At 38.8% G+C, this 27369-nt stretch overlaps 1 protein-coding gene across 8 annotated transcripts in view; it reads left to right on the plus strand.

Moving 5' to 3' along the window:
• The window catches only part of EPHA6 (EPH receptor A6), an 867394-nt gene that overhangs the window by 812126 nt on the left and 27899 nt on the right, over positions 1 to 27369 (plus strand). For all 8 annotated transcript variants that reach the window (XM_060297939.1, XM_060297942.1, XM_060297943.1 and 5 more), the window contains one exon: positions 5122 to 5271. In XM_060297939.1, the coding sequence (XP_060153922.1) occupies positions 5122 to 5271 (150 nt within the window). The remainder of the gene's footprint in view (positions 1 to 5121; positions 5272 to 27369) is intronic.

Below are 27369 nucleotides of genomic sequence, written 5' to 3' on the forward strand. Positions count from 1 at the left end.
CAGGCCACTCTGCCACAGATAATCCCACTGACAAGAAAGTATAATGTAAAGTGATCTTTCAGGAAACACATTAATGCCCCTTTCACTAAGTTTCCTCATAATGAGTTTTCCAAATAACTAATGGTTACTCATTAACAGTATTTTAACCTATTAAGAGTTAAAAAAAAAAAAAGGGAAAAAGGCAATATATTGGTTCCATCCCATACCTTCCTAAAAGGTATTATCCATGCTGTTGCCTTCTTAAACAAAAGTGGTTATTTTAACTCTTCCTTACCACTCAAGATGATCACTGTGACCATTGACCTGGGATATATAAGAGTGTCCTTGTCTCCTTTGCTATCTGTCATAAGGCTATCTGTTCACACAGTTTAGGTACCAACTCATATGGCCTATCTCCTTACAATATAATCTGAGCTGAGACACTGTAGGCAAATATTAAAACTCATTACAGTTTACTATTTTATGATCATTGAATCATGTCCCTTCATTCTGCATATCTCAAATAGAAGACTCAGAGTTAAGACTTGCCCATGGTCACTCAATGGATTATGGTAGAGCTGCATCTCACTTAGAATTTAAAGCCCATAAGGAAAAACATCATTTAGTCAAAATTGCCATTAGAAATTCCTTAAACTAATCTTTAAGCATGGTATATATGTTTTCTGTACTATAATTTTTATACTCATTGGAGTTTGGGTACTACAGCAATAGATGGAGAAAATAAAAGGAAAGTCTGTTGGCAAATTGGTGTCTATTCAAAACATTTGCCTTTAAGATAACCATCAAATCCATTGAATGAGAAATGAGATTTTTATTGTGTTCTTCTTTCTCAATGGAATTTTTCCATTTGGTTTTAGTATTAAGCCTCTGTAACCTTACTATATTTCAATTGATTGTTCCCTCTGCTGAAGATTAGAGGATTAAGTTCTAAAACTCAGATGTGAGTTAAACACAACTATAATACAACTCCATGAGGGGTATAGAGTTTACAGGCACACAGGGCTCCTGGTTTCCCCTTTAGCACTTTTTCTGCTACAATCTCCCTACCTAGTTATTAGAAATCAAGCTCTGGATATGACTTGAAAAACAGAAAAAAGGTTTGCTAACAAACTTCTCAGTAGTGATATCCAGTTTGCTTACTTCCTGTTTCTCCTTTGTTCCCTAAGTGATTAAGCTTGCTGCATAAGGGAGGTATTAGTAACTGAGAAGACTTTTGAGTTACATTCAGCCATTTTGATTAGCATCTTTGGTAACTTCTTTTTTCTCACAAACATATGGCAAAGCAACATGTAATGTTACAATGATTGTGATTTCAAACTTAAAGTACTATTTGTTCATTCCTGAAACCTGAAACAAACATCTGGTGGTTAACGCTTTGAGAAAAAAAGAAGTACCTTAGTGCATTACCTCTGTCTATGATTCAAGATCATGGGCAAAAATAAGTAGATGAGATAAAGCCACAGGAGTTTGTTGGTCCATTCAATTAAAAAAAAAAAATTTTTTTTAAAGAACTAAAGTGGGAGTTTCCTCTAAAGTAGGAAAGACAGTACAGACCATACAGTAATCTCAAGTACATCTTCCTTTCTGTCTCATCTTGCACTTAGATATAAACTATACCTAGTATAGATCCTCCCATTAGAAAAAAAATTTGAATGCTTTCTTATCTCCATCCCATATATGCTCAGAATTATTGCAGTTTGTGCATACTGTCAGGTTCATGTTACCATGCGTTTTTCTTAATGAGAATAGTATCTCCTACATTAAAACTTCTGTGCCAATTTTTCATACTTAATATTTTAAGATTTATTCTAACTCACACTTTCCATTACAATATGACACTTGGGGAAAAAATCTGAAATAAAGATGTACCGTCCTTTTTGCATTGTTGCTCAACTTAGGGAAAAAATTTTCATTTTTTTAATGGGGGTAGTGTATTAGTCTGTTAGGGATGTCATAACAAAATACCATAGACTGTGTGGCTCAAATAATAAAAATTTATTTTTCACAGTTATGGAGTCTGGACATCCAAATTCAGGGTATCAGCAGTTTGGGCTTCTCCTGAGACTTCTCTGTTTGGCTTGCAGGTGGTCACTTTCTTGCTGTGTCCTCACACGGCCTTTTCCCTGTGCTGCACACCTCTGGTGTCTCTTCACTTTCTAAGAAAGACACCAGTCATATTGGATTAGGGCCCACCCTCGTGACCTCATTTTATTTTATTACCTCTTCAAAGGCCCTAGCTCCAGATTGCAGTCACATGGAAGGTTAGTGCTTCAACATATGAATTCTGGGGGGAACACAATTCAGTCCATAACATGTAGCAATGCTTATTAATCAAACATTCTGTAATATATTCCCCTTGAGGAAAAAAGTAAAATCTTAGGAAGGAAAGTGATAAAGTTATCATTTATATGCGATACCTAGTTATAGGAAATATAAATTTATATGTGACTCATTTATATGAGATGTCATTTATAAGTGAATGCACATAAAATAACCCTGAACTCCGTTCTTTAGCCTGTCTCAATAGAACTCACAAAGATTTATTTAGCAAAGGAAGAGCCCAGCAGACTAGCAAGTCACACTTCCACGTACTGTTTGCCAGAAGAGACCAAGAAATATCCAGATTCAGAAATGCTCGATGAGACTGCTGCTCTTGCATCAGCTCTGAGGTCACATTTACAGATTTGGTATTTATTCTCTGGAAGTGTGGCTTCCATATTTGAAAGAAGCCTGAGCCTGACTTAAGTGGCTTCAGAAAGCAGGGCCACAAGCCCAAGGAGCTTCAGCCACAACACACACTAAAACAAAGGCTGCTGCGGTGCGAGTGCACGAACACAAGTCGGAATAGCCTTGTCCCTCCTGCGGCATAGACCACCTAGTTTTTTCAGAACACTGTGTTCTGTTGGATCATTTACCATGTTCCCATTTCTGAATTTTTTTAATGCCCTGGGTTAAGGGTTAACAAGTGTAGTAAATAAAAATACAGGATGTCCGGGGCTTCCCTGGTGGCGCAGTGGTTGAGAGTCCGCCTGCCGATGTAGGGGACACGGGTTCGTGCCCCGGTCCAGGAGGATCCCACATGCTGCGGAGCGGCTGGGCCTGTGAGCCGTGGCCGCTGATCCTGCGCGTCTGGAGCCTGTGCTCTGCAACGGGAGAGGCCACAGCAGTGAGAGGCCCGCGTACCGCAAAAAAAAAAAAAAAAAAAAAAAAAAAAATATATATATATATATATATATATATATATAGGATGCCCAGTTAAATTTGAATTGCAGGTAAACAATGAATATCTTTTTAGTATGAATATGTCTCGTGCAATATTTGGGATGTACTTATACCAAAAAATAATTCCTCTATGGGACATACTAATACACAAAAAAATGTATTTGTTATTTATCTGAAATTCAAATTTAACTGTGGGTCCTATATTTTATCTGGCAACTCTACTTCGGGTTTAAGAATGAATTCTCCCCTTCCCGGACTCACCACCCTCTTAAACTTCCATCACCAACTTTGCAAATTTAACTTCCTGCTCTTAATTTGGTGCTGCCCCAAAAGGTGAAAACCCCAGGTTTCAGGCTCCCTTCTGTTATACTACTGTGCTATACGGTTATAGATACTCTGTGTTAAAACATGAAAGTTAGTTTGGCCCAACTTTTCCCCCCATGCTGAAATATTTGCATCTTTATATCAATGTTCCACAATACTACTATGATAACATTAGTTGACACTATGTGCTTAACAGTGTGGGGAAGAGTCTCTAAATCTCTAAACCTTGGGCTCAGTCAGCTCACCTGTAAAAAGAGGGGACTGAATTCAAGGTATTTTCCCCCAAGGTTCCTTTTAAGAATTCCTTGCCACAAGTCTTTAAAGTGAGGTTCTGTTAATGTTCTCATTTGCCTTGTGAAACCGAATTATTCCTATTTCGGGTGAATCTCTTTTCCCTTCAAGTAAGTGGCGTTTAGATTACTAAATAAGTAGTGTTTCGGTTACTCGATTAACGGCTCCCTCTTAAAAGATGTTCGCCCTAAATTCCTCAAGGGCCAGAGAATGCACCCTTTATTTCCCTCCACCCCACTCACCCTAACACCAGACTTTGAGCACAGCGGGTGATCAGATGATTGTGGTCCTGAAAGTGATGATAATGATGAAACAATTCCATCGTGGTGGGTTTTCTGACTGTCGAAAATCATTTGCTGGGAACAGAAGCCCTCTCCGCGCGGTAGGAGACCGCCGTCTGGGAGCCGCTCGTTGTACTCTTCCGCCATCTAGTGGCGCCAGGGTTGCTCTCCTTCGCTCAACTTGCTGTTCAGAGCTGCAGATTTCAAAAATTGTAAATCAAATGCGTAAATAGTTTTATTCCTGTCATTACAGTAAGAAGGGACTTATAGAGTGTTTTGAGAGATAAAATGTAATGTGTTGATAAAAAATAAGTATAACGCAATAGCAGACTTTAGTACCTGAACAGTATAGACTAAATTCATGCAATTTAGTCTCTTTAATATGTTCAAATGTTAACTTGACCATAGAACAAGAATATAGACTAAAGAGTTCTAAGGAAGATATCTTTTTCAGGGGCTTTTGTATAATGTTCAAGGATTTTTAAATTTCAAAGAAACGTAATCGTAGCAGATGAAAAAGAGCAAAAGGGAAAGGAAATAAAGTTCTGATAAACGTTAAATTGTTTAGAGAAAAGTCTCAATTCTGTATTTAACCATTTGACTTCAATTAAGTTAGAACTTATTATCATTATTATTTATACATGCAATACAATGTTTAATGAATGTTGAATGATATTTAGCTTTAATGTCCTATAATCTGGAACATTCTTCAAATGGCATGATAGTGAATTTAATTGTGTGATTCTAAAGTGAAAATAAATTTCTCTAATGAATGAAATAAAATATTTCTGAAGTGTGACTTCTTTCTCATTAAAGCTGTTTTCACTGAATAACTATTATAGAAAATATATTTCTGACATTTTAACATTATTCTGGTTTCTTTTTATTTAAAATGCCAGTGCAGTGTTTAGGTCTTTCTAATAAAATATATTTAATTGCAATGCCACTTCAATCTTTAATACACTTGTGACCCAACTGAAAAAGTCTCCAATTTGTTTTCCAGGGTGGGAAAATACCCATAAGGTGGACAGCCCCAGAAGCTATTGCCTACAGAAAATTCTCCTCGGCAAGTGATGCATGGAGCTATGGCATTGTCATGTGGGAGGTCATGTCCTATGGAGAGAGACCTTACTGGGAAATGTCTAACCAAGACGTAAGTGCCACCCATAGTTAAACTGCCGTTTTATGAATGCAGACATATTAGCATTGATGGGGAAATATGCCTTTTGCCCTCACTCAAATTAGCCCTTATCTTCCTGAGAGTTGTCAGGGTCTGTGGCAGCCTTTCACTCTGAGCTGTATCTGGTGTCATAAGGGCCAGCTGATGGACTTTGTCACGTAAGTACCTGATCTGTGTCTTACATCTGATACTTCCACATATATCACTCTAAGGTAGTGTGACTGTGCTTATGCAATAGCCTGGGCCTAAAACAAAAAACAGTGAATAATGTTTACTTTTCATTTCTTCCTTAGAGCAATTTAATGTACCACTGTAAAGGGCAAACTAATTTAGACTAGATATCCCTTAGTAGAAAAAGATTGAATGCTTTCAGGCAATGTATTATCAATATGAGTCATGTCGTATGGTTCTTTTGAGATACATGACCCTCTTTGCAATCTGTTTTGTTTCCGTTTTATCTGTAAAAATTACCTTGGTGGCTAATAATACTATAGAACAGGATAGTTAACACACATTTGACCTCTATGGACTGTCCAAGGTAGTAGAGACGGTAGTCAAAATATGCTAGGATCCTGACAATGCAAGTAAACGTGCTGTCAGAGCTGCAAATATATTTTAATATCCCACTCCCTCATCCCAGAATTGAGACTTTGTCTACTCGTTTGCTTCCTCCAAGTATCGAATGGTTTCTGAGACAATGGCAATGGGAAGTCAGCTCTACTGGGTTTCTGAATGTTCATAAGGGGAAACAAAGACTATATGGCTATAGAAAAATCCCTAAACACGGTCAACTCCTGTCACATCTCTTCTCTGTTTTCCATTCAATTGCTTCAGCCTCCCCTCCACACCTCACACTCATTACTTTACCCCCGCCTCAAGTTATCCAAGTATCTTAAGGGTTTGTTCAGTGACAGAGAAGGTCTATCCCTTTTGAATGCCAGACACAGAGAAGACTGGGTTTTGATTAGCTCACCATGGCTATTGTTTCTCCCTGCCTTGGAGTGTTACTTTAGAAGCTGAGTCCTGCTCAGTCCTGTGGGTGCCTACTGACTCTGCAGAGGATACCAGGTCCAGAAACCTACATGGCAGCAAGTTCAAGGTCATAAAACACTGCTCAATCTTGCTCTTTAAAGCACATCATCAAAACACAAAGCCAGGTGGCTTGGTCCTGCAGAACATTTGCCCTTAAGTACAGAGTATGCCATAATCAGCAGCCTTTCCTCCACTGCCAACACTTAGACTTTTTGGATCCAGACCATTTGCCTAGAGTTTACTGTCTTTCAGGGAATTTTATTTGCAGGAGCTCGTTGCTCTTTCCTGTCTCTGGGCCTTGTTTGGGGCAACTTGTGACCACCTCTCCAGCTCTTCTTAAAATTGAATCCCAGAAGCAGAAATTCGTCCCTTCTCTCCCTGAAGAACTCATCTTTCTTTCACCAGTTATCCAAGGTAATAGAAGCCCTGGATTCAGTCACCATAGTTCCTGCTCCACTCTTAACCCAAGATAATGCTTGCCTGCCTGTCCTAATTTGACCTGACTAAAATAGGCCATTGAAGCAAATCTCTAGAATAAAACGTCCTCCTCCAGATGAGTTAAAGTCTTCACTGCACAGAAGAGCCCTCGGGTCAAGTACCCTCCTTAACTGGTACTCCATTAATCCTTGTCTTAACCTGTTTCCTGACAGACGTAAAATAAAAAATTGCCTAACTCAGAGGACTCCAAACTTTACTAATAATACATCCTTGCCAGTAAAAAGTTCTTGAGCATTCACAACTGACACATGTATACTTATTTGCACATTGTATACAAGTACTACCTACTAATATATTCATTTTTCATTAAAAAATATTCATTGGGTGCCTTCTCTGTTTCAGGAAGCGGAGATACAACAGAAAACAAGTGTTACACCTGGAAGGGACCATAAAGATTATCTAGTCCAACCCGAGTTGAACTTGGTTATGAAACTGAGGCTTAGAGAAGTGACATGATTTCCCTAGAACCACATAGTAAGTGATTTGACAGTGATATTAGAAGACAATTCTAATAACCTTTTAGAAGATGTTATGGGCAAGGAGAAGAGGGGAGAACTACCTCTTTCATGGTGGTTTAGTTCACAGTCTATGGGCCAGTGATTTCTTGCCCTCATTGAGTTTATATTCTAGCAAGAGGGAAACAGACTTTAAGTAAATCAGTAAAATATATAATATGTAACCTGATAATCACTGCTTTGGGGGAAAAAAGCAAGAAAGGAGGATAAGAAATGCTAGGGTGTTGATTTTAAATATATTATATATATTGCCAAATACATTTGTAACAGTCATTTCATTATGGCCATAAAAGTCATAGTCATTCTTATTAGACATGCATAAATAGTCTTTCTTACAATAGGATGAGACAAATAAACATAAAGAGAAGTTCTATTATTTTTCCTGCCTCCTGGATTATCATCTTGCCACCTGGGGTACATTGTACCACCAATTTGGTAACCACGGCCATGGCTATGTAGATATAATTCAACAATGAAAGTGCCTCAGTTTCATGACCAATAAATACAATGAAAGGACTAGGTTAAGTGATTTTTAATATCCCTTTTAACAGTAACGTGCTATGGTTTTATAATCTCTGGAGAAATAGTTTTATCATACTTGTCTCAGCAAAGGAATGATTCAGATTGTTCTTTTCTCAAGTTTAGGAATCTCTGTGGAGATACAAGAAATCCGATAGGACTTCCACAGAGCAGAGCATGTACAGGTGAAGATACCAGACTGCAAGACAGATTTTCTAGGAGAGCAGCCTCTGAAAGAAAAAGCCCACATGTGTAGTTTCCAACACAGACCCCCATGTAAATTGTTCTTAACTGTTGCCTAGAGTAGTCCAAACCCTGTTGTCAACTCCTCCCTTCATGGATCGTGCCCAACAGTTCACCCAGCCATTCTGGCCGTGTGTGTTGATGATCTGTGTCCAAGATGACCATTTACAGAGCCATTCTGTCTATTAAACCTCATTTGGCCACAAAGACTATATCTGGAATCAGAAGAAGTTGCTGCAGCCAGGAATAGACCCCTGGACATTAAGCCCATCCTCATTCATTCAGGGTTGCCATTGCCCACAGCACAAGGCTGAATGCTTCCTCCGCCCAGAGCTTGGTTGTTCTTCAAGGACCAGGTAAGGACTAAGCTGGTTATTTTCATGGTCTTTGAGTAGCTACCAAAGAATATGCAAGCAAGAATCTGAAAAGAGGAGAACAAAAAGTTCTGGGGAAAATAAATAAAAAGCCAAACCCTCTAGGTCCTCAGATCAATACAAGAGGAGAGGAAAGTCCGAAGAGCTAAAATCTTTTATGTATCTTGTGAATATTTTTTGCTGCTGCAGTAGAGTTGAAATTCTGTTTAGCTTAACATATTGGAAGTCAGCGTATCTGTGACAGATCCTGAAACCGGAATTTCTGTTTAGAAGCAGAAATAGCTTAATCAAAACTTTCCAAGCTGCTCTCTCCAAATGTGACTTATTTCCTGTTTGTCCTGCATTTCACATGTTTGATCAAAGTTCAGTCTTGTGTTTGACTTTATGCAACCAAGGAGTATTTTAAATAAGGAAAGTCATTTTTAGACAGTAAAAATTCAACTATGCTCTGTTTTAATATTTTATATTTTTATTACATTTTGGTGAGTTTAATTTATGGGCTTAGTTAAATATGGAATGTTAACATGCTTTAGGATTTTAAATGAGTTTAGGAAATTTCAGATAGTTTTCATGAAATAGTCCCTCCATTCTGCAGACTGTGGCATATTTCATTGCAATGAACAATTCTGAGTTTGCATAATCTATTTTCGTGAATAATATAATGATTTTCCCAAAGGTCAGTGGTAATGTACATTAGGACTGTACATAAGGAAATGAGAAAACACAGAGTACCCAGGACTAGTCCATAAAAGACATACCAAACATAACAGTAGGTGCCATCTGCTTAGCCTTTCAGCCGTTACTGTTTGAACACATGCCAGTCACTGGGCGTGTGGATAGGGATGGAGAACTAGAAAATCCAGCCCCCGCTGCCAAGGAGCCCTCTGTGTATGTAGGCGAGGAGATGAAGTTCTGGCATTTCTAAGTCTTGCCCCTGCCCCCAAGTAGAATGTACACTCCTCAAGGGTAGACCTCAGGCCTTCTTTTCCTTTTTAATATAAACGACATTGTGTGAATGCAACATCGCTACTTTTTAGCATATGCCAAAAAAGCATGCATACTCTATTATTCAAAGTACTTTTGATTATCAATGACAGAAAGTCAATGTGAACTCACTTAAGTAAAAATAATTTTTTTCATTCATGAGACTAAGAAGGAGTTGAGCAGTGCTATATCTCGGGGATCGGCAGGATTTTTAGTGCTTCCCAAGCACTAGGTCCATTGACCTCATTTTCTCCTGTTGCAAAGGTCTTCTTCTTTGCTTTATTCTTCTTTATGCTCCAGGGTTCAGCATTCCAGCTTAGCCACCTCAGCAGAATGAAACCTTCTCTCTGTGAAAATTCATACACCAATCCCAGAGAAGACTGGTTGGCTGTGTTAGGGCTCTACCCAACTCTGAACCAAAACCATGCCAGGGAATGGACACTATGATCGGCCCAGCAAGGTTTAGGTACCAGCATGTGCATTCGGAGGTGGGTGGAGCACTGTGATTGGCAATTTCCCCATAATCACATGGAGTGAGGAAGGAAGTCCCCAAAGGAAAGCAGTTGTGCTGCCAGAGCTATACTATAGTATTCTTTTCTGTGCATTGTTTTCAAGAGCAGTTTTATTTATTGCAGTATCAAATGGCACCAAAATATTAACACTGTGCATCATTATATTCTAGTGCAGCAGCAGGTGTAGTGGAAAGATCATGAGAGCTTTAGAGCAGGGTTTCACAACCTCAGAACTATTGTTGGACCAAATAATCCTTTGTTGTGGTGTGCGGGCAGGGGTGCTGTCCTGTGCATCTTTCACACCAATCCCGGCCTCTACCCACTAGGTGCGAGTAGCACCCTCCCAGTCATGACAACCGAAACTGCCCCCAAACATTGCCCAGTCAGAGATGGGGTATAAAAATCACTCCCAGTTAGAAGCCACTGCTTTAGAGCTAGAAAGATCGGGGTTGAAATCTCAGCTCTGCAGTTCACTGGCCATGTAATCTTAGGCAAGTGGTTACAGCTTTCTGAGATACTGTCTATAATGGGGTTCAAATTACTCAACTGCAGGATTTGAAAAAGTGAAAGATAATATATATAAAGCACCTGGTACATAGAAGGTATTTAATTAATCAATGGTAATAATCATAGCTTGCAATTTCTGAATTTATTATGAGCCAAGTATTTTAGGATATTGGCTCATTTAATCCTCAAAATAATTCTTTAAGATAGATACTCTTTTTACTCCCATTTGTAGATACGAGGCTTTCTAGAAAGTTTAAACAACTTACCCAAGATTACTAGATGGTTAACGATAGAACTGAAGTTGAAGCCCCCTACTTACTCCTAAGTGCGTGCTTTTACCCTCTGAGCTGTACCATAGAAGTCTAATTTTCAAAGGAGTCTCCATACCACGCAAGCTCTACGTAATGAGATCAAAGCATCTTTAATTAGGTATGCCACTGTGTCACAAGAGAAGTGTTTTCATTGTTTCCTGTCAGCAAAAGAATGTGGATTGACTCACTGTTGTTTGGAACTATAAATCTTTTCTGCAGTATTTTTTTGTCTTGATGTTAAAATTTTATAAAATGTACTATATTTATTATATTTATTAAAAATATTTAAGGCAGTAGCTTAAAATAAAATTCTAATCATCAATATATTTAGCCTATTACCAGAAACATGTCACAGGCACATTGAAGGTGCATAGTTCCTTGCTGTTTTCTAGCATTTTTTTCTTTCTTTTTAAGGTATTGCAGGATAATGTTCTATGTTATTTTCATCCAAGTTCAAAATAATTGTTGTTTACTACATAGTAGGAGTACACTGTAATGCTAGGAGCTACACTGGCTCCAAAGAGGACACCAAGGGCACTGCAGTTCTTACAACACTTACACTGTGTAATGTGCTTAACCGAAGAAAATGCAAGCAAAACATGAACAGCAGGCAACATTAAATAATCAAATCCCCACAGAGCTAATATGTAGGAAAAAAACTAGCACCACATAAATGAGAGGCAACTTAGCTCAAACTAATTATCTGAATGCAAGACTGGAGACTTGGATTTTGTTTGTTTTGTTTTTTTCCCTGACATGCTGCTGTTTTAGAAAAAAAAGAAAGAATGAATGAATGAAAAAGAAACAAAGGGAGGGAGGAAGGAAGGAAGGAAGGGAGGGAGGGAGGAAGGGAGGTAGGGAGGGAAGGAAGGATTCACCTTGAAGTAATTTGAAGCCCAAATGCCTTCTAGGTATGGTATCATTTAGGTATATGCTACTCAGCTAGTTCAGTTTCCCAAAAAGAGAACCACTATGAGAGAGCTTCTCATTTGAGGTTTAGTAGAAAACATAATACTGCCTCAGTGTTTTGGGGGTTTTTTTCTCCTTACTTTTCAAAAGCTTTTATATGATAGTGAGTTTTGCTTTAGATTGCTTTCTGAAACTTACCTGAAGAAAAAAATTAGAGTTCAGCTTTAGGATACTTTTTTATATAGATGATGTGGTTAGAAATAACCTTTTGACCTTACCTGAATTGATCCCTCTTTTCAAAATTTGAGAAGGAAGAAAATAACCTTTTACCATATTTTGAATTTGTCTTCATAATTTTATAACCTTTCTCAATTATAGGTCAGTATTTCAGCCAAGAATGGTGGATGTGTAGAATCCACTTACCTCAAATGCAGTATAATTTTATGACTCAGAAAGTCCAGTCATTTCCAATTTTTGTCACTGATTAGGTTTTCCAAACTCTACTTTATTATGTAATGGTCCTTGTGTAATGATCTGTGTAAGATACAGTAAACTGCTAAAGGCCCATTCCCATTATTTCAACCTTCCATATTACAGAGGGAATTTTTGCACTTGTTTGATTATGTTTCTACCAAAGCAATTTTCAAAATGACCTTCTTTTTCTCAGTTTTTCAATAACTCCTACTATTGGTACACAGGCAAGGGCAACATTTTAATTAAATACATACTAATTACACTAACATGATGCATGTCTGTTACAGAGGCAAGAGTAATAGGGGATATTATGAGATTCAATCAATCACCATTGTAAGTAATTCAAATAGTAAGGTTTCAAGTAGAGGAAACCAATAACCAGTATGCTACTAACACAGTATAATTTTCAAGGGAAATATTTTTTTCTAAATAACCACAAAGCTAGAAGATATATACATACCAGCAACATTCTCATAAAAAATTAATTATACCTTCAATTTCTAGTTGGAAGAAATTTACAGTCTACTGCTCTTATAATTTTTATAATTATTTTTTTCTCTTTAAAGCATATTTACAAAGAGGGCTTTTTTTTTTTTTTGCCAATTAGGACAAATATCTTGTTTTTATTATGTTCATCTTTAAAATGTAGAAAATGCCAGATTGTTACAGTAAAGGAAGTTCTTGTAAGATGCTAGATTCTATATCTTTTTTATAAACATTTATTTTCTATTGAAATATAGTTGAATTACAATGTTGTGTTAATTACTGCTATACAGCAAAGTGACTCAGTTATACATATATATACATTCTTTTCCTTTATGATTTATCCCAGGATATTGAATATAGTTCCCTGTGCTATACAGTAGGACCTTGCTGTTATCCATTCTGTATATACCATCTGCTAATCCCAAACTCCCAATCCAACCCTCTCCCAGCTCCCTCCCTCTTGGCAACCACCAGTCTATTCCCTATGTCTCTGATTCTGTTTCTGTTTCATAGATAGGTTCATTTGTGTCAGTTTTTAGATTCCACATATAAATGATATCATATGGTGTTTGTCTTTCTTTTTCTGACTTACTTAGAATAATAATCTCTAATTGCATACATGTTGCTGCAAATGGCATTATTTTGTTCTTCTTTGTGGCTGAGTAGTATTCCATTGTATATATGTACCACATCTTCTTTATCCATTCATCTGTCAATGGACATTTAGATTGGTTCCATGTCTTGGCTATTGTGAATAGTGCTGCTATGAACATAGGGGTGCATGTATCTTTTTGAATTATACTTTTGTCTGGATATATGCCCAGGAATGGGATGGTGGATCATATGGTAATTCAATTTTTAGTTTTCTGAGGAACCTCCATACGGCTTTCCACAGTGGCTGCACCAACTTACATTCCCACCAACACTGTAAGACGGTTCCCTTTTCTCCACACCCTCTCCAGCATGTTATTTGTAGACTTTTTAATGATGGTTATTCTGACTGGCATGAGGTGATACCTCACTGCAGTTTTGATTTGCATTTCTCTAATGATTAGTGATGTTGAGCATCCTTTCTCGTGCCTATTGGCCATCTGTATTTCTTCTTTGGAGAAATGTCTCAAAGAGGATAATTTAAAATCCCCTTTTCCTTTGTACTCATAAACTATTTTTCTATAGCTTTCCAATATTTTTAGTGGGCCCAGGAAATATGTTATTAAAATTGCCTATTATCTTTCTAAAATGGAAATGATGCATGAATGAAGAAATATCTGGTTTTTTCCTAGAGAGTGCTTGGTAAAATGGGCCTGAGTTTTAAGAACATTGTCTTCTTAAAGAAACAATTATTTCATAAAACTAGATTTGAAATGTGTGTTTAAATTTCCAAAAAGTATACTTTGTTGACGGGAAATGGCATAGTAGTGAACATCATGGTTCCCCATAAGAACAAAAAATTTTACAATTTGTATGGAAACACAAAAGACCCCAAATAGCCAAAGCAATTTTAAGAAAGAAAAATGGAGATGGAAGAATCAGGTGCCCTGACTTCAGACTATACTACAAAGCTACAGTAATCAAGACAGTATGATACTAGCACAAAAACAGAAATATAGATCAATGGAATAGGATAGAAAGCCCAGAGATAAACCCACGCACCTATGGTCACCTAATCTATGACAACGGAGGCAAGAATATACGATGGAGAAAAGACAGGCTCTTCAATAAGCGGTGCCTGGAAAACTGGACAGCTACATGCAAAAGAATGAAAGTAGAACACTCCCTAACATCATACACAAAAATAAACTCGGGAGACTTCCGGGAAGATGGCAGAAGAGTAAGATGCGGAGATCACCTTCCTCCCCACAGATACACCAGAAATACATCTACGCGTGGAACAACTCCTACGGAGCACCTACTGAACGCTGGCAGAAGACCTCAGACCTCCCAAAAGGCAAGGAACCCCCCACGACCCTGGTTAGGGCAAAAGAAAAAAATAAACAGAGACAAAAGGATAGGGACGGGTCCTGCACCAGCGGGAGGGAGCTGTGAAGGAGGAAAAGTGTCCACACACTAGGAAGCCCCTTCGCGGGTGGAGACTGAGGGTGGCGGAGTGGGGGAGCTTCGAAGCCGCGGAGGCGAGCACAGCAACAGGGGTGCGGAGGGGAAAGCGGAGAGATTCCAGCGCAGAGGATCGGGGCCGACCGGCACTCACCAGCTGAGAGGCTTGTCTGCTCACCCGCCGGGGCGGGCGGGGCTGGGAGCTGAGGCTCCGGGTTCGGTCAGAGCGCGGGAGAGGACTGGGGTTGGACTGGGGTTGGCGGCGTGAACACAGCCTGCAGGGCGTTAGTGCACCGCGGCTAGCCACGAGGGAGTCCGGGAAAAAGTCTGGACCTGCCGAAGAGGCAAGAGACCTTTTCTTCCCTCTTTGTTTCCTGGTGCGCAAGGAGAGGGGATTAAGAACGCTGCTTAAGGGAGCTCCAGAGACAGGCGCGAGCCGCGGCTAAAAGTGCGGACCCCAGAGACAGACATGAGACGCTAAGGCCGCTGCTGCCACCACCCAGAAGCCTGTGTGCGAACACAGGTCACTATCCACACCCCCCTTCCGGGGAGCCTGTGCAGCCCGCCACTGCCAGGGTCCCGGGATCCTGGCAACGTCACGTCGGCCTCTGCCGCCGCAGGCCCGCCCCGCACTCCATGACCCTCCCTACCCCCGGCCAGAGTGAGCCACAGCCTCCGAATCAGCGGCTCCTTTAACCCCGTCCTGACTGAGCAAAGAACAGACGCCCTCCAGCGACCTACATGCACAGGTGGGGCCAAATCCAAAGCTGAGCCCCTGGGAGCTGTGAGAGCAAAGAAGAGAAAGGGAAATCTCTCCCAGCAGCCTCAGAAGCAGCGGATTAAAGCTCCACAATCAACTTGATGTACCCTGCATCTGTGGAATACGTGAATAGACAATGAATCATCCCAAATTAAGGAGCCCTGTGGATGAAAGGCTCTTGGTGCTGCAGCCAAGAGTTAGTGCTGTGCCTCTGAGGTGGGAGAGCCAACTTCAGGACACTGGTCCACAAGAGGCCTCCCAGCTGCACATAATATCAAACGGCGAAAATCTCCCAGAGATCTCCATCTCAATGCCAGCACCCAGCTTCACTCAACGACCAGCAAGCTACAGTGCTGGACATCCTATGCCAAACAACTAGCAAGACAGGAACACAACCCTACCCATTAGCAGAGAGGCTGCCTAAAATCATAAGGCCACAGACACCGCAAAACACACCACCAGACGTGGACCTGCCCACCAGAAAGACAAGATCCAGCCTCATCCACCAGAACACAGGCACTAATACCCTCCACCAGGAAGCCTACACAACCCACTGAACAAACCTTAGCCACTGGGGACAGACACTAAAAACAACAAGAACTACGAAACTTCAGCCTGCAAAAAGGAGACCACAAACACAGTAAGATAAGCAAAATGAGAAGACAGAAAAACACACAGCAGATGAAGGAGCAAGATAAAAACCCACCAGACCTAACAAATGAAGAGGAAATAGGCAGTCTACCTGAAAAAGAATTCAGAATAATGATAGTAATGATGATCCAAAATCTTGGAAATAGAATAGACAAAATGCAAGAAACAGTTAACAAGGACCTAGAAGAACTAAAGATGAAACAAACAATGATGAACAACACAATAAATGAAAAGAAAAATACTCTAGATGGGATTAATAGCAGAATAACTGAGGCAGAAGAACGGATAAGTGACCTGGAAGATAAAATAGTGGAAATAACTACTGCAGAGCAGAATAAAGAAAAAAGAATGAAAAGAACTGAGGACAGTCTCAGAGACCTCTGGGACAACATTAAATGCACCACCATCCGAATTATAGGGGTTCCAGAAATAGAAGAGAAAAAGAAAGGGACTGAGAAAATATTTGAAAAGATTATAGTTGAAAACTTCCCTAATATGGGAAAGGAAATAGTTAATCAAGTCCAGGAAGCACAGAGAGTCCCATACAGGATAAATCCAAGGAGAAACACACCAAGACACATATTAATCAAACTGTCAAAAATTAAATACAAAGAGAACATATTAAAAGCAGGAAGGGAAAAACAACAAATAACACACAAGGGAATCCCCATAAGGTTAACAGCTGATCTTTCAGCAGAAACTCTGCAAGCCAGAAGGGAGTGGCAGGACATATTGAAAGTGTTGAAGGAGAAAAACCTGCAACCAAGTTTACTCTACCCAGCAAGGATCTCACTCAGATTTGATGGAGAAATTAAAACCTTTACAGACAAGCAAAAGCTGAGAGAGTTCAGCACCACCAAACCAGCTCTACAACAACTGCTAAAGGACCTTCTCTAGGCAAGAAACACAAAAGAAGGAAAAGACCTACAATAACGAACCCAAAACAATTAAGAAAATGGGAATGGGAACATACATATCGATAATTACCTTAAATGTAAATGGATTAAATGCTCCCACCAAAAGACACAGATTGGCTGAATGGATATAAAAACAAGACCCTTATATATGCTATCTACAAGAGACCCACTTCAGACATAGAGACACACACAGACTGAAAGTAAGGGGATGGAAAAAGGTATTTCATGCAAATGGAACTCAAAAGAAAGCTGGAGTACCAATTCTCATATCAGACAAAATAGACTTTAAAATAAAGACTATTAGAATAGACAAAGAAGGACACTACATAATGATCAAGGGATCGATCCAAGAAGAAGACATAACAATTGTAAATATTTATGCACCCAACATAGGAGCACCTCAATACATAAGGCAAATACTAACAGCCATAAAAGGGGAAATCGACAGTAACACATTCATAGTAGGGGACTTTAACACCCCACTTTCACCCATGGACAGATCATCCAAATGAAAATAAATAAGGAAACACAAGCTTTAAATGATACATTAAACAAGATGGACTTAATTGATATTTATAGGACATTCCATCCAAAAACAACAGAATACACATTTTTCTCAAGTGCTCGTGGAACATTCTCCAGGATAGATCATATCTTGGGTCACAAATCAAGCCTTTGTAAATTTAAGAAAATTGAAATTGTATCAAGTATCTTTTCCGACCACAACGCTATGAGACTAGATATCAATTACAGGAAAAGATCTGCAAAAATACAAACACATGGAGGCTAAACAATACACTAATTAATAACGAAGTGATCACTGAAGAAATCAAATAGGAAATCAAAAAATACCTAGAAACAAATGACAATGGAGACATGACGACTCAAAATCTATGGGATGCAGCAAAAGCAGTTCTAAGAGGGAAGTTTATAGCAATACAATGCTACCTTAAGAAACAGGAAAGATCTCGAATAAACAACCTAACCTTGCACCTAAAGCAATTAGAGAAAGAAGAACAAAAAAACCCCAAAGTTAGCAGAAGGAAAGAAATCATAAAAATCAGATCAGAAATAAATGAAAAAGAAATGAAGGAAATGATAGCAAAGATCAATAAAACTAAAAGCTGGTTCTTTGAAAGGATAAACAAAATTGATAAACTATTAGCCAGACTCATCAAGAAAAAAAAGGGAGAAGACTCATAATAGAATTAGAAATGAAAATGGAGAAGTAGCAACTGACACTGCAGAAATACAAAAGATCATGAGAGATTACTACAAGCAACTCTATGCCAATAAAATGGACAACCTGGAAGAAATGGACAAATTCTTAGAAATGCACAACCTGCCAAGACTGAATCAGGAAGAAATAGAAAATATGAACAGACCAATCACAAGCACTGAAATTGAAACTGTGATTAAAAATCTTCCAAAAAGCAAAAGCCCAGGACCAGATGGCTTCACAGGCGAATTCTGTCAAACATTTAGAGAAGAGCTATCACCTATCCTTCTCAAACTCTTCCAAAATATGGCAGAGGGAGGAACACTCCCAAACTCATTCTACAAGGCCACCATCACCCTGATACCAAAACCAGACAAGGATGTCACAAAGAAAGAAAACTACAGGCCAATATCACTGATGAACAAAGATGCAAAAATCCTCAACAAAATACTAGCAAACAGAATCCAACAGCACATTAAAAGGATCATACACCATGATCAAGTAGGGTTGATTCCAAGAATGCAAGGATTCTTCAATATACGCAAATCAATCAACGTGATACACCATATTAACAAATTGAAGAATAAAAACCATATGATCATCTCAATAGATGCAGAGAAAGCTTTCAACAAAATTCAACACCCATTTATGATAAAAACCCTGCAGAAAGTAGGCATAGAGGGAACTTACCTCAACATAATAAAGGCCATATATGACAAACCCACAGCCAACATCGTCCTCAATGGTGAAAAACTGAAAGCATTTCCACTAAGATCAGGAACAAGACAAGGTTGCCCACTCTCACCACTCTTATTCAACATAGTTTTGGAAGTTTTAGCTACAGCAATCAGAGAAGAAAAGGAAATAAAAGGAATCCAGATCAGAAAAGAAGAAGTAAAGCTGTCACTCTTTGCAGATGACATGATACTATACATAGAGAATCCTAAAGATGCTACCAGAAAACTACTAGAGCTAATCAATGAATTTGGTAAAGTAGCAGGATACAAAATTAATGCACAGAAATCTCTTGCATTCCTATACACTAAGGATGAAAAATCTGAAATTGAAATCAAGAAAACACTCCCATTTACCACTGCAACAAAAAGAATAAAATACCTAGGAATAAACCTACCTAAGAAGACAAAACACCTGTATGCAGAAAACTATAAGACACTGATGAAGGAAATTAAAGATGATACAAATAGATGGAGAGATATACCATGTTCTTGGATTGGAAGAATCAACATTGTGAAAATGACTCTACTACCCAAAGCAATCTACAGATTCAATGCAATCCCTATCAAACTACCACTGGCATTTTTCACAGAACTAGAACAAAAAATTTCACAATTTGTATGGAAACACAAAGGACCCCGAATAGCCAAAGCAATCTTGAGAATGAAAAACGGAGCTGGAGGAAGTAGGCTTCCTGACTTCAGACTATACTACAAAGCTACAGTAATCAAGACAGTATGGTACTGGCACAAAAACAGAAATATAGATCAATGGAACAGGATAGAAAGCCCAGATATATACCCACGCACATATGGTCACCTTATCTTTGATAAAGGAGGTAGGAATGTACAGTGGAGAAAGGACAGCCTCTTCAATAAGTGGTGCTGGGAAAACTGGACAGGTACATGTAAAAGTATGAGATTAGATCACTCCCTAACACCATACAGAAAAATAAGCTCAAAATGGATTAAAGACCTAAATGTAAGGCCAGAAACTATCAAACTCTTAGAGGAAAACATAGGCAGAACACTCTATGACATAAATCACAGTAAGGTCCTTTTTGACCCACCTCCTAGAGAAATGGAAATAAAAACAAAAATAAACAAATGGGACCTAATGAAACTTCAAAGCTTTTGCACAGCAAACGAAACCATCAACAAGACCAAAAGACAACCCTCAGAATGGTGAAAATATTTGCAAATGAAGCAACTGACAAAGGATTAATCTCCAAAATTTATAAGCAGCATGCAGCTTAGTAACAAAAAAACAAACAACCCAATCCAAAAATGGGCAGAAGACCTAAATAGACATTTCTCCAAAGAAGATATACAGACTGCCAACAAACACATGAAAGAATGCTCAACATCACTAATCGTTAGAGAAATGGAAATCAAAACTACAATGAGATATCATCTCACACCTGTCAGAATGGCCATCATCAAAAAACCTAGAAACAATAAATGCTGGAGAGGGTGTGGAGAAAATTTAACCCTCTTACACTGTTGGTGGGAATGTAAATTGATACAGCCACTGTGGAGAACAGTATGGAGATTCCTTAAAAAACTACAAATAGAACTACCATATGACCCAGCAATCCCACTACTGGGCATATACCCTGAGAAAACCATAATTCAAAAAGAGTCATGTACCAAAATGTTCATTGCAGCTCTATTTACAATAGCCCAGAGATGGAAACAACCTAAGTGTCCATCATCGGATGAATGGATAAAGAAGATGTGGCACATATATACAATGGAATATTACTCAGCCATAAAAAGAAACGAAATTGAGCTATTTGTAATGAGGCGGATAGACCTAGAGTCTGTCATACAGAGTGAAGTAAGTCAGAAAGCGAGAGACAAATACCATATGCTAACACATATATATGGAATTTAAGAAAAAAAAATTTCATGAAAAACCTAGGGGTGAAACAGGAATAAAGACACAGACTTACTAGAGAATGGACTTGAGGCTATGGGGAGGGGGAAGGGTAAACTGTGACAAAGCGAGAGAGAGGCATGGACATATATACACTACCAAACGTAAGGTAGATAGCCAGTAGGAAGCAGCCACATAGCACAGGGAGATCAGCTCGGTGCTTTGTGACCGCCTGGAGGGGTGGGATAGGGAGGGTGGGAGGGAGGGAGACGTAAGCGGGAAGAGATATGGGAACATATGTATATATATAACTGATTCATTTTGTTGTGAAGCTGAAACTAACATACCATTGTAAAGCAATTGTACTCCAAAAAAAATTTAAAAAATAAACAGAAACAAAAATAAATAAATAAACTCAAAATTGATTAAAGACCTAAATGCAAGACCAGACACTGTAAAACTCTTAGAGGAATACTTAGGAATAACCCTCTTTGACAGAAACCACAGCAAGATCTTTTTTGACCCACCTCCTAGAGTAATGGAAATAAAAACAAAATAAACAAATGGGACCTAATTAAACTTAAAGCTTTTGCGTAGCAAAGGAAATCATAAACAAGATGAAAAGACAACCCTCAGAATGGAAGAAAATATTTTCAAATGAAGCAGCTGACAAGGGATTAATCTACAAAATATACAAACAGCTCATGCAGCTCAATATCAAAAAAACAAACAACCCAAGCAAAAAGTGGGCAGAAAACCTAAATAGACATTTTTCCAAAGAAGACATGCAGATGGCCAAGAGGCACATGAAAAGATGCTCAACATCACTATTAGAGAAGTGCAGATCAAAGCTACAATGAGGTATCACCTCGTGCCAATCAGAATGGCCATCAGCAAAAAATCTACAAACAATATAAATGCTGGAGTGGGTGTGGAGAAAAGGGAACTCTCTTGTACTATTGGTGGGAATATAGATTGATACAGCCACTATGGAGAACAGTATGGTGGTTCGTTAAAAAACTAAAAATAGAGCTACCATATGACCCAGAATGTACCCTGAGAAAACCATAATTCAAAAAGACACATGCACCACAATATTCATTGCAGCACTATTTACAAAAGCCAGGTCATGGAAACAACCTAAATGTCCATCAACAGATGAATGGATAAAGAAGATATGTGGTACACATATACAATGGAATATTACTCAGCCATAAAAAGGAATGAAATTGGGTCATTTGTAGAGATGTGGATGGACCTAGAGTCTGTCATACAGAGTGAAGTGAGTCAGAAGAGAAAAACAAATATCGTATAGTAACGCATATATGTGGAATCTAGAAAAATGGTACAGATGGACCTATTTGTAGGGCAGAAATAGAGACACAGATATAGAGAATGGACATGTGGGCATAGGAGAATGGGGAGAGGGGCTGGGATGAATTGGTAATTGGGATTGACGTATATACACTACCATGTGTAAAATAGATAGCTAGTGGGAACCTGCTGTATAGCACAGGAAGCTCAGCTCCATGCTCTTTGGTGACCTAGATGGGTGGGATGGGGGGTTGGGAAGGAGGTCCAAGAGGGAGGGGATATATATATATATATACATATAGCTGACTCACTTTGTTGTACATCAGAAACTAACACAGTATTGTAAAGCAACTCTACCCCAATTAAAAAACCAAAACAAAAACATCATGGTTCCTCAAATCTTCCTAGTCTTAGTTTGCTGGGATATAATATGTCCCTATCTGGATTTTTGTCTTTCTGCACCAGGAGCCCTGTGGGAAACAGTCCTTTCAAAGGAAGCCAAATCTAGATCTGGATGCTACAGAACTTGGAGATCAAGAGATGTTACCAGAGGTCCTGCAGATTAAGGCTTCAGTTTCACTGACTCTAGAAACATAGTTTTTTGAGCTGAAAAGTACAATCACAAGTACTGAATCTAGTTTCCTTTTCTTAATGAGGAGACAGAGACTTTCCTAAGAGCAGAGCTTGCTTAGGACAGCGATGCAGTTCAGGTGACTCCTTCACTAATGCTCTTTCCACTACTTAAAAACTGAAGCATAGTTGCTTAGAAGGTGTTAATTATCTCAGTCTCAAGAAGTGTGACTTTTGGGAATTCCTTGGTGGTCCAGTGTTTAGGACTCAGCACTTTCACTGCTGAGGGCCCGGGTTCAATCCCTGGCTGGGAAACTAAGATCCCACAAGCCATGTGATGTGGCCAAAAAAAAAAAAGGTGTGACTTTCAACTGTTAGGGCTAAAGATTTTCCAAACCATAAATCATATCATCAGCAACCTTTTAACCTATGAATCCTACACTTCATATTTTCCCCCATTTTGTCCACTCATTCAACAATTTGAAAGGTGGTAACCTACTAAGGGCAAGCACTCTCCATTTTTATAGATCCTTGACATTCTATTTCAACTTCCAAAAAATGAGGTTAGAGAACTATCTTAAGTGTAAGGTTTTAAGAAATTCTTCATATTAAAGTTTGAAAGGAAACTTAGGTTTCCATGCCCTTATGATTTAAATTATAAATTAGCTTCGGAAAAATTGTTTTCTTTCTGTATCTTATTCTTTCATCACTCTGTCCCCCTCTTTTTCTAATGTACACTGAATTTCATTTGGATTTTGATTGTTTTTCACTGAATTATAAATTCTGTATGTTGAAAAATATTGACTAAGAAAATAAGTATAATATTATAAATGTTATTGACTTATAACTACTTCTTTCCTTTCTTTTTTTCTTTTGCCTATGCAGACACAATCATTATATTGCATATCAGGAAAATACATTACCAGTGTTTTCAGTATTACTGTTTTATAAACCTAAATGTCCTAATATCTGTAAGTAATCATTATCACAAAAAGTAAGGATATACTGGAACTCTTTGCTTCACCATCCCCCTTCAACCTGAAATTAAGGTCGATGAATTGAATTTATCAACAAAGCCATCATGAATATTTAGAGGGAAGATGGAAGTAAAACCATTTCACAGTCCATTTACTAGTGTACATTTCAACCCTTGCTAAAATTTTGAGACAGTTTCTTTTAAAATAACTTTTTAAATAAGTAAATTCAATGTGCTTCTCTTTAGGAGTTGTTTAGCAGTGTTATAATAATGTGATTCCCTGCACAGCCCAAGCAGTCTTTGTTCAATAGTATTGTTCAGGGATATCTCAGTGTCTTCATATTGACTGTCTACTCCTTGTTTGCCTAGTTTAATAAAAGGTGCACATTGCCTGCTTTGATTCAGAAACTGTCAACACAATTGGAAAACTCATCAGATTCAGCAAGAGCAGAACAGTCTGCTACATGTCCCAACTGAGCCTTGTGTAGATTCTAGGCTGCTAAAAATTGCAGTGTCATTGACAAGGAACCAGTATGATCTATTTAGAATAACCAGCCAGGTTTTAGATGGTAATTTCTGACAGAATCTAATTTCTTCTACCTCTGCATAGAAGTTATCACTGCGGTCATTTTCATATTTTTTCACTTTATTTTAATTTTCTTCTTACATTTTAAAAGAAAGGTATAACCTTGTATAACTCTTCTCCAAAGGATGACAGCCTACAGCTATCATAAAACCATACTGCTAACAAAATTCTCTCTAGTTAATTATCACCCCTTCATATCCTAAAACAATAAACCTCATTTAGTCTTTTAGACAAAACACCCCATATGCTCCTGGCTCCCTGTCAGTCCTTGACTAGGGAATCAGAAATACCTATAAAACAAAACTTCCCACAAAAGACATGTTAATGAAGATAAAGGTTAATATAAAGCTTTCATAGGTCACATATATGACAATTGGAGCTCACTCTTTGACTTGACAAGGCATTGTTTTAGATGCTGGGAACATATGGAAAAAAGAAACAGTTCCTGCTCTTGAACTCGGCTTGCCCAGCTGAGAGACTGCAAGTGTTTTGTAGTGGCCAAAGCAAAGGGGAAACAGGATGCAACCAGAGGTGAGGACTGAGAGCCAGGGTCATGGTGAGCCACTGCAGAATTTCAGGAACGTGATCACAGTTTCACATCAGCAGGATTGCTTTGGGTGCACTACGGGAGATGATTGAGGGAGGAAAAGCAGAAACAAAAAGACTAGTTAGGCGGTTGTTGCAGTGATCAAAATGAAAAATAAATCATTTGAAGAGAGGATTAAAACTGGAGCAGATTTAAAATATATGAAGGTGGTGGAATCAACGTGTCTTAAGTTAATTTTGAGCACCCGGAAAGGCAAAGGCCCAGATGACTCCCTGATCTCTGACGTAAATCACTGGAAGAAGAATGGTACCCTTTTCAGAGGACAGAAATGCCAAAGCAGGGGCTTTCCTGGTGGCACAGTGGTTAAGAATCCACCTGCCAATGCAGGGGACACGGGTTTGAGCCCTGGTCCGGGAAGATCCCACATGCTGTGGAGCAACTAAGCCCGTGCGCCACAACTACTGAGCCTGTGCTCTAGAGCCCAAGAGCCACAACTGCTGAGCCCACGTGCCACAACTACTGAAGCTCTCACACCGCAACTACTGAAGCCAGCATGCATACAGCCCGTGCTCCGCAACAAGAGAAGCCACTGCAATGAGAAGCCCGCGTACCACAACGAAGAGTAGGCCCTGCTTGCTGCAGCTAGAGAAAGCCCGCACGCAGCAACGAAGACCCAACACAGCCAAAAATAAAGTTAATTGATTAATTAATTAATTTAATTAATGCCAAAGCAGGAACAGGGTTAGTTTTGAACAAAAACAATCATGGCACCTATATGATAACTTTATGAAGTGTTATGTCCCATAGACAATAGATGGAGAAATCTGGAGAGAAAGCTGAGCTGGAGCTTCAAGCATAAAAGTCATGAGCAAGTAGGTGAGAGGGAAAGCATGGAGTGTGTAAATGTGTAAGAGGCTCAAGAGCTAATTCTGGGAGAGTGAGTCAGGTATGTGGCTCAAGACTCAGGACAGATTTTTCTCTACCACTATCATGATTCAGAGGCTACCACGGTGATAATTAGTCCATTCTGCAGGGCATTATTAGCTATGTGATACTGACCCAACCTGTTCATTAGTTTGAGCTTCAGTTTTCTTACCTACACAATATGTAGAACCACACTCACATAGGTATCTTGAGATCTAAATAAGGTATGCTGTGTTAAAATACCTAGCCCAGAAATTGACATATAATAAGCTCTCAAAGTTTTATATATTACTTGAATCTGAAGCCAGAAAGATCACAGAATTTAACTCATGGTCACTCCAGCCCCAAAATTGCTTCTCCTCCTTTGTCTTCTATCTTTACTAGTTGACCAGGCCAAAAACCTAGAAGTCGTTCTTCTCTTCTCCCTCTACTTCCATACCCAATTTCACCCTAATCCCACATTCCTGTCAGATCAGTCTATTTCTTGTACCCCACATCCGCTGCTTTCACTAAGACCATCTGACCTCTCTCCTGGATCACTGCAAGCCTCCTTCAGGCTTCCCATGCCCTCCAATGCACTCTTCACATTGCAGCCAGAGTGAACTTCCAAAAGATAAATCTAATGTCATTTACTTGCTAAAACCCTTTGCATAAAGTCTGTATTTATAGCATGTAAAATCATTCATGATCTCAAGAAATATAGTTTTTACTTAACCTTTGAGCCTCAAATCTCACCATTCCTCTCTTTGAAGACTCTCTTCTAGCTGCAGAAATCTACTTTCATTCCCTGATCAGGTCATATCTCCTCTCTTGGACCCATCTAGTCTAGTCGACCCTGCTACCCTCTACATTCAGTACACCTCCTCTGAGAGGCCTCCCCAAGGCTGGGTTAGGTACTCCTCTGAAAAGCTTCCATAACTCCCTGTTCTACGTGGCACTTACCATATTCAGACTCCTTCGTCACCTTCGCTAGATTATACATTTCCTAAAGACAGAAATATTTCTTACTCATTATGTTATCCCTTATACACGGTATGCTCAATAGTATATTTTAAGTGATTAATATAGATCTGTTTGGATAAATAAATTAAAAATCCATTAGAAAGATGTTGTATCTTTTAACCATCTTCGTGAATCATATTGCTTAAATCTCTTCTCTAGCTACCTTCAAAACCAGAATTTTTACGTGTGTGATCTTCAACAAATTAAACCTCTCTGTGTTTAAATTCCTTGTCTATAAAATGAGGATAACAATAGTACCTACCTCATAGTATTACTGTAAGGATTAAAAGAGTTGATGCATGTAAATCATTTAGAAATGGCACCTGGAAGTTTCCAAGAGCTTTCAGTAATTGTTAGCTGTTATTATTATTGTCACTGTTGTTACTGTTGTTATTAATATTTTCCTATAAGGTGGGAACTTCAGGTTTGACATCTGTCATGAACCAGGGCTCAGGACATATTTCATAAAGTCACAAGTTAAAGAACAGAGGAAGCCTTAAAGCCAGAGGTCAGCAAGAAGCAATGTCATGAGTCCCTGAACCTCCCACTCTCCCCACAGAAAGGCATTCTGGG

This window comes from Globicephala melas, chromosome 4 (assembly GCF_963455315.2).
Source record: "Globicephala melas chromosome 4, mGloMel1.2, whole genome shotgun sequence".
Taxonomy (NCBI): domain Eukaryota; kingdom Metazoa; phylum Chordata; class Mammalia; order Artiodactyla; family Delphinidae; genus Globicephala; species Globicephala melas.